The following is a 15,095-nucleotide window of genomic DNA, read 5'->3' as shown; positions in this document are numbered from 1 at the left end:
TTGCCCTGAGAAGTGACCTAGAAAATTTGTGATGAGCAACAAATCATGGCCTTGTCAGTAATGTTCACATCCTGTTGGTGAGTAAAATATAATTTGCTGTGTTTTTCTTGCCCTAGATAAGAACGTCAGTGATTTGGGCCACACCTGACGCTTCACTTGCTATTCCCCCATGGGTCATAATTCTAGCTGTACTGGTTGGTTTGCTGGTTCTGGCTATTTTGATCTTGGTCATGTGGAAGGTATGTTTTCAGGTTCTCGTTTCTCTCTAACAGGAAGTCCTGACTAAAACACGTTGTGCACTAATTTTTAAAAAAGCTAACTGTTAACTCGTTGAGTATTTGTTTGAATTATTAATGTTATATAACATTCAAAATAACTATGTCATTGGAAATGAATGAACACCAGGCAGCTGACTCTATACAGTCCACTAAGGCTGGTTTTCAATTATAAAGAATAATCTACACAGCCTCAATGCTCAGAATAAGGATAAATTTTTCCAAGGGCTGAGTTCTTTTAACCTGCTGGTAGTGCCTCTGAATACACTCAGCAGTAGCAAGCCCTCCCACAGCATTGGCTTTCTGATCCCTCAAGCATTGTCCCTCCCTCAGTACTGCCCTTCACAGCACTGTCCCTCTCTCAGCCCTCCCCCTCCCTCAGCACTGTCCCTCCCTCAGCACTGTCCCTCCCTCAGCATTATCCCTCCCTCAGCATTGTCCCTCCCTCAGCATTATCCCTCCCTCAGCATTGTCCCTCCCTCAGCATTGTCCCTCCCTCAGCATTATCCCTCCCTCAGCATTGTCCCTCCCTCAGCATTGTCCCTCCCTCAGCATTATCCCTCCCTCAGCATTGTCCCTCCCTCAGCATTATCCCTCCCTCAGCATTATCCCTCCCTCAGCATTGTCCCTCCCTCAGCATTATCCCTCCCTCAGCATTGTCCCTCCCTCAGCATTGTCCCTCCCTCAGCATTATCCCTCCCTCAGCATTGTCCCTCCCTCAGCATTGTCCCTCCCTCAGCATTATCCCTCCCTCAGCATTGTCCCTCCCTCAGCATTGTCCCTCCCTCAGCATTATCCCTCCCTCAGCATTGTCCCTCCCTCAGCATTATCCCTCCCTCAGCATTATCCCTCCCTCAGCATTGTCCCTCCCTCAGCATTGTCCCTCCCTCAGCATTATCCCTCCCTCGGCACTGTCCCTCCCTCAGCATTATCCCTCCCTCAGCATTATCCCTCCCTCAGCATTGTCCCTCCCTCAGCATTATCCCTCCCTCAGCATTATCCCTCCCTCAGCATTGTCCCTCCCTCGGCATTGTCCCTCCCTCGGCATTGTCCCTCCCTCGGCACTGTCCTTCCCTCGGCACTGTCCCTCCCTCGGCACTGTCCTTCCCTCGGCACTGTCCCTCACTCAGTATTGTCCCTCCCTCGGCATTGTCCCTCCCTCAGCATTGTCCCTCCCTCGGTACTGTCCCTCCCTAGCATTATCCCTCCCTCAGCATTGTCCCTCCCTCAGCATTATCCCTCCCTCAGCATTGTCCCTCCCTCAGCATTGTCCCTCCCTCAGCACTGTCCTTCCCTCGGCACTGTCCCTCCCTCGGCACTGTCCCTCCCTCGGCACTGTCCCTCCCTCGGCACTGTCCCTCACTCGGTACTGTCCCTCCCTCAGCATTGTCCCTCCCTCGGCACTGTCCTTTCCTCGGCACTGTCCCTCACTCGGCACTGTCCCTCCCTCGGCAGTTACATGGTTCCCTGCAAGTAGCAACACAGGTGGACAGGCTGGTGAAGAAGGTATGGGAATATTTGCCTTCATCGTACGAGGCACTGCGGAAGGAAAATGTGTCACTGTAACAGTTGTATAAATTGCTTGTCAGATTGCAGATGAAGGACTATGTGCAGTTCTGATGGCCCACTATAGGAAGGATAGCAGTGAAGCTGGAGAGGGGAAGGAAAAGATTCACAAGCATGTTGCCTGATTTGGAGCACTTGGGCTGTACAGAACGGCTGGATAGGTCAGGATTTGTTTTCCTTGGAGCAACCAAGGCTGAGGCATGACCTCAAAGAGGTTTATCAGATTATGAGAGGCATAAATAGAGTAGACAGCCACAATCTTTTCCCCAGGCTAGGCAGTCTAAAACTACAGGGCATGGGCTTAAAGTGAGAGGGAGAGATTTAAAGGCATGTGTTACACACAGAGGGGGTGGATATGTGGAACCAGCTGTCAAAGGAGGTGTTGGAGGGTGATACAATATTTAAGAGGCATTTAGATGGGTGCATTGATAGGAAATGTTTACTGACCAACCAGAGGGAAATACTGGAGATAGACATCTTGATTGCATGAATGAGTTGGACCAGAGGGCCTGTTTCCAAAGTTGTTGTTACCATGCTTTACTCTGGAGAAAATAATCAATTTTCGGTCATGTAGTACTGAGTATAGAGGTGTTCTAAGTATCCTCAAATGTTGGATCTAAGACTCTATGTAATATTCAACTTCTCTGCTTTTTAGTTGTACTCCTATCAAAATTAACAGCATTGCCCTGTTCAAACTGTAAAGCAATGGTTAACCTGCAACACTATTTTTATATAGACATGCCTGTCTGTCCTTACACCAGCAAGACACAAGCTTTGCTGGAAATCTCAAAGAGAACATCAGCTCCTGCTTATTAAATATTAATTTTCTGAAAATTTATTATCTTCTATTTTGGTGGACCCACTAACAAAGGCCATTATAAACAGGTAGTCCTATCAATACTAGGCAGTTCAGGGTGTAGCTATGGAGAGAGACACAGAGTCGACATTTCACAACAATGACCTTTTATTGGATGTGAGAAAGCAAGTATGCTTTAGAGAAGGGAAAGGGGTGGAGAGAACAAAGGGATATCTGTGATAGGGTGGAGGTGAAGAGGGACTGGATGATGTACTGACTGAGAGTTGGTGCAGATAGTTAATCACTGGATTGAGGAGGTCTGAATGGTGACACAAATGAGGAAAAATGGATAAAACAAAAAATGTAACTTTGAGGTACAGAACACAATGCCAGAGAGGGCTTTTCTCTGCATTATTCTCATTAACATAGATTGAGGCTCCACTTGCTTACTACCCACACATTTTACTCATTTGTGCTCTCACATTCACCTCTCATCCCCTTGTCTGTCTGCCAACTCCAACCCTCCCCCTCTGCATCATAACTCAATCTGCCTGTCATTCTTCACCCCTTTTCAGTCCAATAATCACTTACTGGCCCCTGGCTCATCACTCCCCCCTCACCTATATACATTGGCTACCTTCTTCCTCCTCAATTCCACAATTACTTTCCCCCACAGATGCTGCTTGACATGCTGAGATCTTCCAGCAGTTCATTTGTTGCTCTAGATAGATCCAAGTTTGATTTGCAAACCTTTGCCATTCTTTCTCATTCAGCACCAGTTGTATCATTCATCTCCCTGGTTCTCCAACTTCGCACATATATTCCCTTTGAGCATACCACCCCTTCCTCTTCTCTACAATTTAAAACACAAAACATATTTATTACTAACGTACATACATGTAACCACATACAAACCTGGGGTTCATTTTCTTGTGGGCATGTAAAGTAAATCCAAGAAACACACCAGAATCAATGAAAGGCCTAATCCAATGGGACAGGCAAGCAACCAAAGAACAGCAAACTATGCTAAATAAATAAATAAATAGATAGATAGATAGATAAATAAACAAACAAACAAACAAACAAACAAGCAAGCAAGCAAGCAAGCAATAAATTGCAAGAACATGAGATGAAGAGTCCTTGAAAGTGAGTCCATAGGTTATGGGAATAGTTCAGTGATGCGGCTATCGAAGCTGAGTGATTGTCACCTCTGGTTCAAGAGCTAAATTGTTGAGTACCAGTAACTGTCCCAGAACCTGGTGGAGTGAGTCCTGAGGCTGCTTCCTGGTGGCAGTAGTAAGAAAAGAGCCTGGCCTGGGTGTGAGGGATCCTTGATGCTGGATGATGCTTTCCTGCAACAGCACTTCGTGTAGATGTGCTCAGTGGTGGGGAAAGCCTTACCCGTGATGGATTGGGGTGTATCCTTAATTTGTTCTTGGATTTTCTGTTCAAGGGCAAGGGTACTGCTATTTCCTTACCAGGCTGGGGTGCAGCCTGTCAATATACCATCCACCACACATCAAAAGAAGTCTATCAAAGTTTTAGATTTCATGCCAACTCCTCACAAATGTCTAAGGAAGTAGAAGCACTGCCATACTTTCTTGGTAATTACTCTTATGTACAGATGCTCTGAAATGATCACACTGAGGAATTTAAAGTTGCTGACCCTCTCCACCTCTGATCCTCCAAAGAGGACTGGCTCATGGACCTTCAGTTTTCTCCTCCTGAAGGCAGTAGTCGACTCCTTGGTCTTGCTGACATTGAGTGAGAGGTTGTTGGTGTTGGACCACTCAGCCAGATTTTCAATCTCCCTCCTATGTGCTGATTCATTACCACCTTTGATTTGGCCATTGACTTTGACCTGACTTTAATCTGATGCATGGTCATTGCCTGAAGTATTAACTTTATTTCTCTCACCTGATCCGCTGAGCATTACCTGCATTTTCCGTGTATTGGTAAAATTCTGACAGTGTTTTTATTTTAATTAGAAACCAATGGGAGCAGCAACACTGTTACACAATTATAATGACCTTTATTATATCATCTTTTCATCCTATAATACTGCCCGAGCTCCCAGATCTTCTTTCACCCGTCTCTTGAATTTAAACAATCTCCCTCAACAGGAAATTGGCAGGCCAGCTTTTTTTTTATCTATGGTCCTAAGTTGTGGAACTCAATATCTAAAACTTTAATGGACGTAGACTCAGCTGACACTTCTAAACTCGTGCTCAGAAAGAGGTTGGGTCAGAGCCACTGAGCAAACATTTTTAACCAACATAATTCTGTCTTTTATGTTTATGTTTGCTCTTTATCCCATTGTAAAGCATTTTGAACTACATTGTTTGTTTGAAATGTGATCTATAAATAAGTTCTTATTATCATCAGATTTTTAAAAATTCGAAGATAAGACATTACAGCACAGTACAGGCCCTTTGGCCCGCTGTCTAAGAGTTTCTTAATGTACAGTATTTGCCTGTACCACTCCCCCGAGCAGTGTGTTCTTTGAACCCTCCACTCTGTGTAAAAAAAAACTTACCTCAGGCATACTCCCATAAATTAATACTGTTATTGGATAAGTATTTGTAAGATTCGTAATTAATTTTTCAGTACCTGTTTGGAAGTAACAGTCATTGCTTAATAAATATTCTGACAAATAACAAATAGAAAATATATATATATTTAGTGTAATGTGAGTGTGTATTGTTTCTAATCTGCCATTGTCATTGGAGTGAATGTCCCAATATCACAACCTGGGACTACTCTGCCACCTAATGGTTATATTTGCAAGTACAAGGAAGAAACTGGGCATTTCTTATGACTTTAAGTCATATTAACAATTAAATATAGATATGGAGATTAGAGTTGTATAAAATGCCTGTTTTATGTGAGCTTCTAAATGACTTTGCATATCAGAGTAAAACAGCAAAAATATTCATTGTCAGTATTAGTAGAAAATCATGTGAAGAAAACTTGAATAAAAACTTCTGAAGCATTTAGACCTAGAAATATATTCATACAAATGCTCAAACAAAATATCTGCACACCATTGTAGCATTTCTACAAGAGAGTTGTGCTCCTAAATGTTAGCCGAAGTAAAGCACAGTTTCAAAAATTTCCAGTGCTGACTTTATGTCATATTTTTCTGCATGAGATTTGCCCCAATGATAATCAGCAATCATGCAATACCCATTTTTTAGCTTGTTAGTGTGGTTTTCGGTATGACCTCTTTATCCAAAGCACAACAACCTTTGTTTACTCACAGAACAGCCAGCTTTTAACTAAGACCAACAGTACTTAAAGGACCATTCACATTCTTTCCCAGGCTACCCACAGTATTCTGCAGGCTCTCTGCTTTCTTTGCACATTGTTTGCATTAAGGAGATCATCTTTGCCTGCTTTTAAATCAACAAGCATTTGTTTACACCTCCCTCCAGCTTCTTTTTCATGGAGCTGGAAAATAGAATGGGCTGCATGGGCTCCTCTATAGTCCAGTCGTTAAGCCCAACCTTCTCAACTTTTCTTCATGTATCAACCCGGGAATCAACCCACCAAAATGTCTCTACACTGCCTCCAGTTTGAGTTATCCTTTCTTAAATGTGAAGGCAAAATCTGTGCACTGTGCACCAGTTGCCAGATGCAGCCTCGGCAGTGGCCTGTAAAGCTGCATGAAAATTTCCCTGCTTTTATTCTGCGTGCACAGGTGTCATTACTCAGTGTAATGCACCAAGTCTGACTTGTATCAAGGCCTTGCTGATGTCCACTTAAGCTATGCTTCAAGAAGAGTGTCCTTAAAATGACCTCAAGTAAAGGCTCACACTTGCCCTTGGACTGTCAAGTCACAGTCACCATTAGCTTTAGAAACATTTCAGGCTATTACAGCTGATGGATGCCACATTTCATTCAGAGTTAGAAGAGATTTGTATGTCACCTGAAACACTTGCAAATGTATCCAGTTGTGCAGAGGAGGGCATTCTAACTGGCTGCATCACTGGTATGGGAAGGAGGGAGCTACTGCACAGGATCAAAATAAGCTGCAGAGAGTTGTAAACTTAGTCAACTCCATCATGGGCACCAGCCTCCATAGTATCCACGACATCTTCAAGGAACGATGCCTCAAAAAGGCGGCTTCCACCATAAAGGGCCCCCATCACCCAGGTCAAGCCTTGTTCTCATTGCTACCATCAGGAAAGAGGTACAGAAGCTTGAAGTCACACACTCAATGATTCAGGAACAGCTCCTTCCCCTCTGCCATCCAATTTCTATATCAATAATGAAACCATGAACACTACCTCACTACTTTTTAATTTCCATTTTTGTACTACTGACTTAGTTTATCTATTTAACACGCACACACATACACACACACATACACATACACACACATACACAGACACACACACAGACACATACACACACACATACACAAACACATACACAGACACACACATACACACACATATACACAGACACACACACACATACACAGACACACATACACACACAGACACACACATACACAGACACACACATATATGCACACACACACATACACAGACACACACACACACATATACACACACAGACACATACACACACACATATACACACAGACACACACACATACACAGACAAACATACACACACAGACACACATACACACAGACACACACACATACACAGACACACATATACACACATACACAGACACACACACACATACACAGACACACATACACACACACACATACACAGACACACACACATACACATTCACAAACACATACACAGACACACACACACAGACACATACACACACACACACATACATGACACACATACACACACACACATACACACACACACATATACACACACACTATATATATATGTAATTCATGATTTTTACTGTTGCATTGCGTTGTACTGCTGCTGCAAAGTCAACAAATTTCACGACACATGCTGGTGATATTAAACCTGATTCCCAGGGATTACAGCTCACTGCTGCACTTGGGGAGTTACTGACGCTCCATACTTCATGGCAGATAAAGACCTACTTTCCCTTTAGCACACAGAATCAGGAAGACCAGAAGTGTGGGTGATCATAAGCCCTTGCATAGTGCAGACACTCAAAGACTTAAGCCAACTACATTGATTGATATTTAGAGTTAGTACAATATGAAACAGCAAGAGCATGCAGTGAGATCAGAAGCAAAGACTCTAGATTAAATGCAGTGTCCAGCTGCCATATACAAATGGACATCATGTTAAATCTGAAGCTCTAGCATATAAGATGCTGTCACTGAAGCTCATACAGACATGGGCAACACGTGCAATTCATATGCACACACTAATGTTTATGCTTGCACACATATATGAACACATGAATACAACACATTATTGCACGTGACACATGTGTGTGCCAACAGACATGCATACACATAGAGCTGAATACTACAGCACAGCTACTGTGAAAGAAAGATGTACTTCAAGCAAATATATCAACTCATTAAGAATCTCAGTACTCTTGCACACTACCTACCTCCTAACCCAAACGTGTAACAGTTTCTCACTGCCTGACACATCTCAGCTGGAAAGGCATAAAGCAGAGCCTCATCTTCTGGGGCTTGACATCTTGCAATGGGGCAACAAAGATCAGTGTCACCTTCCAAAAGGCATCTTAATAGAATGTCAGTGTTTGTACTTATGGAAACTGACATACCATATTGTCACTCCATGGCAACATTAGAGTTCAGGAAACATTGCATCTTCAGTAAAGATTTTTAAAACATCTGCATTTGTTCTATTTTGTCAATATTAAATAGTACTGCCATGTGAGATGCCACCACTAGCAGGCTGTTAATAGCAATACAGATTGGTTTCTGATCCCAGACTATAGCTGCTAACTTCATGTGGCCTTATGACATAGCCAGGTAGACCAGCTTCATGCAATGTCCCATCTTTTAAAAATTCCAGTTGAACTCATTAGAAGAATGGAGAAGGATTACAAAAAATATATACATTTTTATTACAGCTGACAACTATATGATACAATTTCTATCCCTCAATAATCAGTCATCAGCTTTGCAGTCATAGCTGAATAAATACGCCCATCCATTTACCTGATTATCAAAGTTAAATAAAACTAAGTAAACTAACAATTAAAAGCATTAACTCTACATTCATTAAATAGAAATGGATTGTTTTACTTAGCATTTTCTTCCTAAGTATAATGAGAAGTGGTTTAATCTACTGTAAAATGGTTTAATGGAGTTGCAATCTACCACAACTGTTAGTTAATTAATTAGCCCCCTATTAGCCTGTTCTCAATTGTCAGTAAAGTGATGGATTATCAAGTGCCCCAAGGAATCAAGGAAAAGACCCTGTGCTGTTTGGGATTGGCACAAAGGATGGTTCTGGGAGGATTGGAGGTCAATCATCTCAGCCACGGGACAACTCTACTGGAGTTCCTTGGGCTAATGGACTAGGCCCAAAGATATTCAGCTGCTTTGTGCATGACCTTCTTCAGTCATAAGGTCAGAAGCAGGATGTTCACTGATGGTAGCTCAAGCTTCTCCACTGATATGATGAGTGGTAAATGACACAAGTGCCAGGCAATGGTGATATCCAACAAGAGAATATCCAGCTATCATCGCCTGGCATTCAATAGCATTCCCATCACTGAACCCCCATGACCAATATCCTGGAGGCTGACATTGACCAGAAACAGAACTGGAGTCTGTGTAGCAATTCAGAGACAAGGAATCCTACAAAGAGTAACTGACTTCCTCACGACTCACTATCTGCAAGTCAGGAGTGTGACAGGACATATTCTCTACTTGCTTGGATGAGTGAAGCTTCAGTTACACTCAAGAAGCTAGACACCATACAGGACGTGGCAGCGCACTTGATAGACACTCAATCCTTGGATGGCACAGTATAATGGTTAGCATAATGCTATTGCAGCGCCAATGATCAGCAATCAGAGTTCAATTCCCGCCACTGTCTGTAAGGAGTTTGCATGTTCTCTCCTTGATCATCTGGGTTTCCTCCCATATTCCAAAGATGTATGGGTTAGGGTTAGAACTAATTGAGTTCAGATGACACAGTTCAAACCTATGGACTATATAACTTGAAATTGTGCTACACTTGAAATCCCTCTCCTGTTCCAATGACATTTTACCTACAATCTTTAAAAAAATGTTTTAGTTGCACGGCGTCAGACATTCTGCAAATAGTTCACACTTCTCTTCTATCAGGCTGCTTCCCAAATGCCCTGAAAACTGCAGTTATTAGCCCTCTTTTAAAAAAGAACAACCTAGATGTCTCAGTATTTAATAACTACAGGCCTATATCAAACTTACGATCATTGAAAAGGTTGTTTGTCAACAACTTAACAGCTTTTTGGCTCTAAGCAACTGTATGGATGTTTTCCAGTCTGAATTTCGACATCGCCATAGCACTGAGACTGTTCCGATCAAGGTTTTAAATGACATCCGCTTAAAGCATGATGATGGTAAAATTTCAGTTTTGGTTTTCTTAGTGGCAATCTTAGTGTTGCTTTTGACACAGTTGATCACGGCATATAACTGGACAGACTAAAACTGGGTGGGACTTTTCAGTACAGTCCTAAAGAGACTTAAATCATATTTACAGGACAGCGACTATTTTCTATTGATTGCTAGCTGACTGAACAAAAATGACATGCAGAGTGCCTCAAGGTCCATGCTAGGGCCTCTTCTGTTTAACATATACATGCTCCCCCTAGCTCAAATCATGGTAAGCAACAAAATATCTTACCATAATTATGTGGATAACACTCAGATTTACATAACAGTATTATCAAGTGACTATGATTGCATACAATCACTAGAAAATTATATTGAACAAATCACTGATTGGATGAACCAAATTTTCCTTCAGAGAAAATTGAAATAATTGTTTTTGGTGCCAAGAAATAATGATTGAAAGTTGGTGCTCAGTTAGAATCCCTGTTGTTACAGTCTACAAACCAAGCCAGACACCTTGGTGTTGCAATGGACTTGACTAAAATTTTAACTGCCACATTAAAACAATTAAATTTCAGCCTACTACCGTCTTAAAGTATAGCAAGAGCTAGAGGTCTTGTGTCTCAGCAAGATCTAGAAATACTCATCCATGGATTTATTTTTAGTAAGCTTGACTACTGTCATGGTGTTGTCACAGGTCTCTGTAAAAAATCCCTCATTCAGAACACTGCTGCTAGAGTCCTCACTAAGACCAAGAAAGTCGACCATTTCACTCCAGTTCTCCGATCACGACACTGGCTTCTTGTCCATCAGAGGATTGACTTTAAAATATTACTGGTTTATAGAGCACTGAATGGTTTAGAGCCAAAATACATCTCCAATCGCTTGCTGTATTATGAACCTTCCCAAGTTGTCGGGTCATCTGGGGCGGGTTCACTCACCGTGTAGCACCTTTTAGTTACTACGCTCTACATACCTAAGAGGGTTCCAGATGATCTGAAGTCTGCCCCAACTTTAAGCTCTTTTAAATCAAGGTTTAAAACTTTTCTTTTACTGTAGCTTTTAATTAGAATCTCCTGCACTGTAACTTTTATTTCTTTATTTTTATGTGTGATTTTATTATCTTTATATTGTCTGAAGTTTGATGTTTGATTTTTACATCCTGTTTTATGTAAAGCACTTTGAACTGTCTTGTGTTTGAAAGACTGTGCTGATCATTGACACAAACAACACATTTCACTGTATGTTTCAACATATGTGTGACAAATAAAGCTAATCTTTAATCTCTAAACCATTGGCTCACTCAGCCACCAATGCACAGTTTATACTGCTCCTTCAACTCCCTCATCAAATACACCACCACAGTGCCATTATCTGAACAGGCACACTGATACTGTGCATCCCTCTCTGTCAGATTCAGATGGTGCTTGTAATTGTTTTGTCCCATAGCTGACTTTGATCTCCCCCCACCCACCCCACTGAGGCTGTAGTTCAGGGATAGCTTCTGTTGGAATCCCTGTGAAGAAAAGGAATGAATGTTCCCACTCTCTCGGTCTCCACCCATTCTCAGGAGATGACATGTTATCAAACAGCTCTCAGACCTGCTGCCCTGCTGTCACTGGACTTTAGGAAGTGGAAGTGTATGTTGGTTTAGACTAGGGATTCCCAACACTTTTTTATGCCATGGACCATTCATTAAGCAAGGGGTCTGTGGACCCCAGGTTGGGAACTCCAGCTTTAGACAATGTGTCATGATGGATTCAATACCAATGAGGACACTTAAAACCTGTAGCACCCTGGATATCTCTGTTAAAGATTCATTTTGGCATTCTTTCAAGAGGACATCTGGTTCCTGTGGCAGATTGTTGAGGTTAGGTCAAAGCCACTGAGCAAGCATTTTAATGAAGCCTAAATCACCTATAACATTCCATATAACCGTGTGTGCATCAGAATGCAGCCTGAGTTCTGAACTATCCGTAACGAGCATCAGAAACAAGATGATTCACAAGGACATAGTTTACAGTGAATTAATTGAATTAAGAAGTGTAGGATTCTTAATTCTGTCACAGCAAAAGGGGTTTACACCAGTCAATACTCACAGACTGGATTACCTTGTATTTTAAAGTGGAGGGGTTTGGGAACAAAGTGGGCAACTTGCAAAGAGCAATGAGCGGGTTCACCTGTTCAGACATGAGTTGCCTCTGTTGTTTGTGGTATTCCATTTTTCTTGGCTTTCACCCTATCACAGACATTTGCTTTCTTCTCTCCACTCTGCTCCTTCTCTCCTTACTTAAAATGGATTTGATTCCCAACTATTCCTACTTCTCATGAAAAATTAGCAACCTTAAGCTGAAATTCCACCCTCCCTTCACAATGCTGCAGAATATTTCCAGTATATTGCTTGTGTATTGATATGGCCAATTTGTTTTGTTTGATGTTAAGGGAAAGTACTTGGGTGCATCCAGATCTTTAATTATAGACTAGAGTTTGCAGTTCTTGTACTTCAAGTATATCCACTTTGTAGTGTGCACCTTTTTAACCTAACTTGCATTGTGTCCATAGTTTGGTTTCTTTGATCGTGCTCGCCCACCTCAAGATGACAAAACAGATCAAGAACAGCTTCACCCACAGAAGATGACAGATGCCTGAGGACCAACGACAGCTGCTTAACCCATTCAACCGTTACTTTAAAGATCTCTCCACACCATTAAGAATTACTTCCATGTACTTACTTTTGGTCATCATGTAGAAGACAATATTAGAAGGAAGGTAACTTAGAGTAAAACAAGTTAACAGGGTAAGTCTACTGTTGATGGTGCAGTTAGGCATATTGAGTTCCTTTGCAGTTACAGTAAAAGGCCTTTTATTCTGTAAAGGTGGATTTGTTATTTTTAAGTTGCATTGGTTATCTTACGATATTTTTTTGAAGTGCAGGTGCTGTGCACTTTGTAAATCAAATAAAATGGTGTCTTATTTTGAACAAATAGTAGAGGTCCACAGAAAATCAGAAATTTTCCATGTTATGAGTCTCATGAGTGCAAACTTCCAAATGGACTACTTTATTTCATGAATTATGTATTGCTGTCCTAGTTGGGCAGCTCTCCAGAAATGAACTGCATGTAAGAAACGTCATTTCTTGCAAAGCAATTGTGGAACTTACTTTCCTTGTTTGTATTGCTATGGTTAAGGAAGAATTACCAAATAAGCGGTTCTCACTGCAAGACAGAAGGCTGCATTCAATGTATGCTTTATTTTTGAAGTAACCAGGTAGAAAATTCTGATGAATTAGACTAGCTTGAAAGAAGCATTTGCAAAATAGATCCTTAAATGTGGTACTTCATTCATTCTGTGGTTCATTCTGAACCTGATGTCTGGGTTTTTTCATGTGAAATAATTTGAAGTATGGTGTCATCCTGCACTGGTAGTGGGAGCAACAGATTTTTTTACGTGCAATATTTTCTATACATATTTATAAATTTCTGAAGCATGTTTACACTGGGATTTAGCCATATGTGAGCTTTACATTTAAGGTTTTTATAACTATTTTATGTATGTTTTATTGTAATGAAGATCTTTCAACTGTATGGAATAGTGACAAAGAATTGCATAACCTTTTCACAAGCATAAGCAATTTTAAGATGTATCGTAGTTTTGTTTGCTAATTTACACATGTGCTAAGTTACTGACATTTACAAAATTACACAACTTCTGTGGAAAGCTGTATTTATGGATTTTGTACCATTCTGGAACATTCCTAATGTAAGTGCAAAATATTAACTCCAACATTGGATACTGTTATACTATAAATATAAATTGAAAATACATTATCATATGGCCAACAGCAACATGATTTCACCAGATTTAACAATGCAGGATCAGTTGTTATTGACAAGGTTGTAAATTTTTTGGCATTTGGAGCAAAGAATCCAATTCTCCTGATGTTACATTTTTTAAGTTTACTGTATGTATATCTGATAAGCCTGTGTCATATACTTTGTAACTCATATCCAATAAAATGGAGCAGTCAGACTGCTATGTGCATTTTATCTGAATTGCTAAACAGATATGTTGTGGAAGAACTGATAGCTCTATTCTATGTCTGAGTGTCTTTCTATCTATACCAATGAATATTGTGGATCCTTCTTTGTGTTCCCAAGAACATTGGTGAATCCCCTTTATCTGCTATTGGGTACTCTTGTTTTTTAAAGGAACTCAGATTTGGTAGTCCTTCTCAAACTTGCCATTGTTGCCATTATCCTTCCACCCTTTGTACGCACTTCATTCTGAAGTGTCATTTTGTTGGCCAGGGACAAGCACAGGAGCCCGGCAGTTTTGAGTGGGAAAGGCAGCAATGGCTTCAGCAACAAAATCCAGGATGCTGGGAGAGTGCTGCCAATTCATACTGGCAGCACTGGCTCAGAAATCATGCCATCATGAGAAAATTGTAGGATTGGACAAGGGTTCTTTGATACATAAATCCTTTGCATTTTTTTAAACCTGGCAGGATCAAAGCTGGCATAATGGAAGGGGAAAACGCACCTTATTTGAACTGCACTGAAACCAGATGTGCAAAGCTCTTTGGGACTTTGGACGTTGTGGATTATGTTTAGTTTATAAGATAAATCTGGTGTTGAGAGTGATATAATGAAAGTTTCTGAGATAAAATAAGGAATTTCCTGTATAAATAATGTTGAGAGGTTTCACAAATCAAGATGAAGTTGAAACTTGATTTGCTCACACATCTTGGGGGTAGGTTGAAAAACATAGCTTTGTCTTTATTGTCAACTGAAAAAATACCTAGTGTTAGTAACTTGCAACAGGAATCATATGCTTCAGTTCTGTAATGTGGACAAGGAAGAATCACTCTGACACAGAATAAATGAGCAGTTAGTCCATGATTTAATCCCACTGTTGTTTTCTGTTTGCTGTTAATTGGTACTTCAATCCATTTTC

At 41.0% G+C, this 15,095-nt stretch overlaps 1 protein-coding gene across 1 annotated transcript in view; it reads left to right on the top strand.

Annotated features, from left to right (window-relative positions):
• itga8 (integrin, alpha 8) overlaps positions 1–13,503 on the top strand; it is a 242,751-nt gene extending 229,248 nt beyond the window's left edge. The window contains exons 29-30 of the mRNA XM_059972246.1: positions 117–239; positions 12,705–13,503. Of these exons, the coding sequence (XP_059828229.1) occupies positions 117–239; positions 12,705–12,791 (210 nt within the window). The 3' untranslated portion in view covers positions 12,792–13,503. The remainder of the gene's footprint in view (positions 1–116; positions 240–12,704) is intronic.
• The last annotated feature ends 1,592 nt before the right edge of the window (positions 13,504–15,095 follow it).

The sequence above is a fragment of the Hypanus sabinus genome, chromosome 6 (assembly GCF_030144855.1).
Source record: "Hypanus sabinus isolate sHypSab1 chromosome 6, sHypSab1.hap1, whole genome shotgun sequence".
In the NCBI taxonomy this organism is placed as follows: domain Eukaryota; kingdom Metazoa; phylum Chordata; class Chondrichthyes; order Myliobatiformes; family Dasyatidae; genus Hypanus; species Hypanus sabinus.
This window is presented reverse-complemented; position numbering and strand designations above follow the sequence as displayed.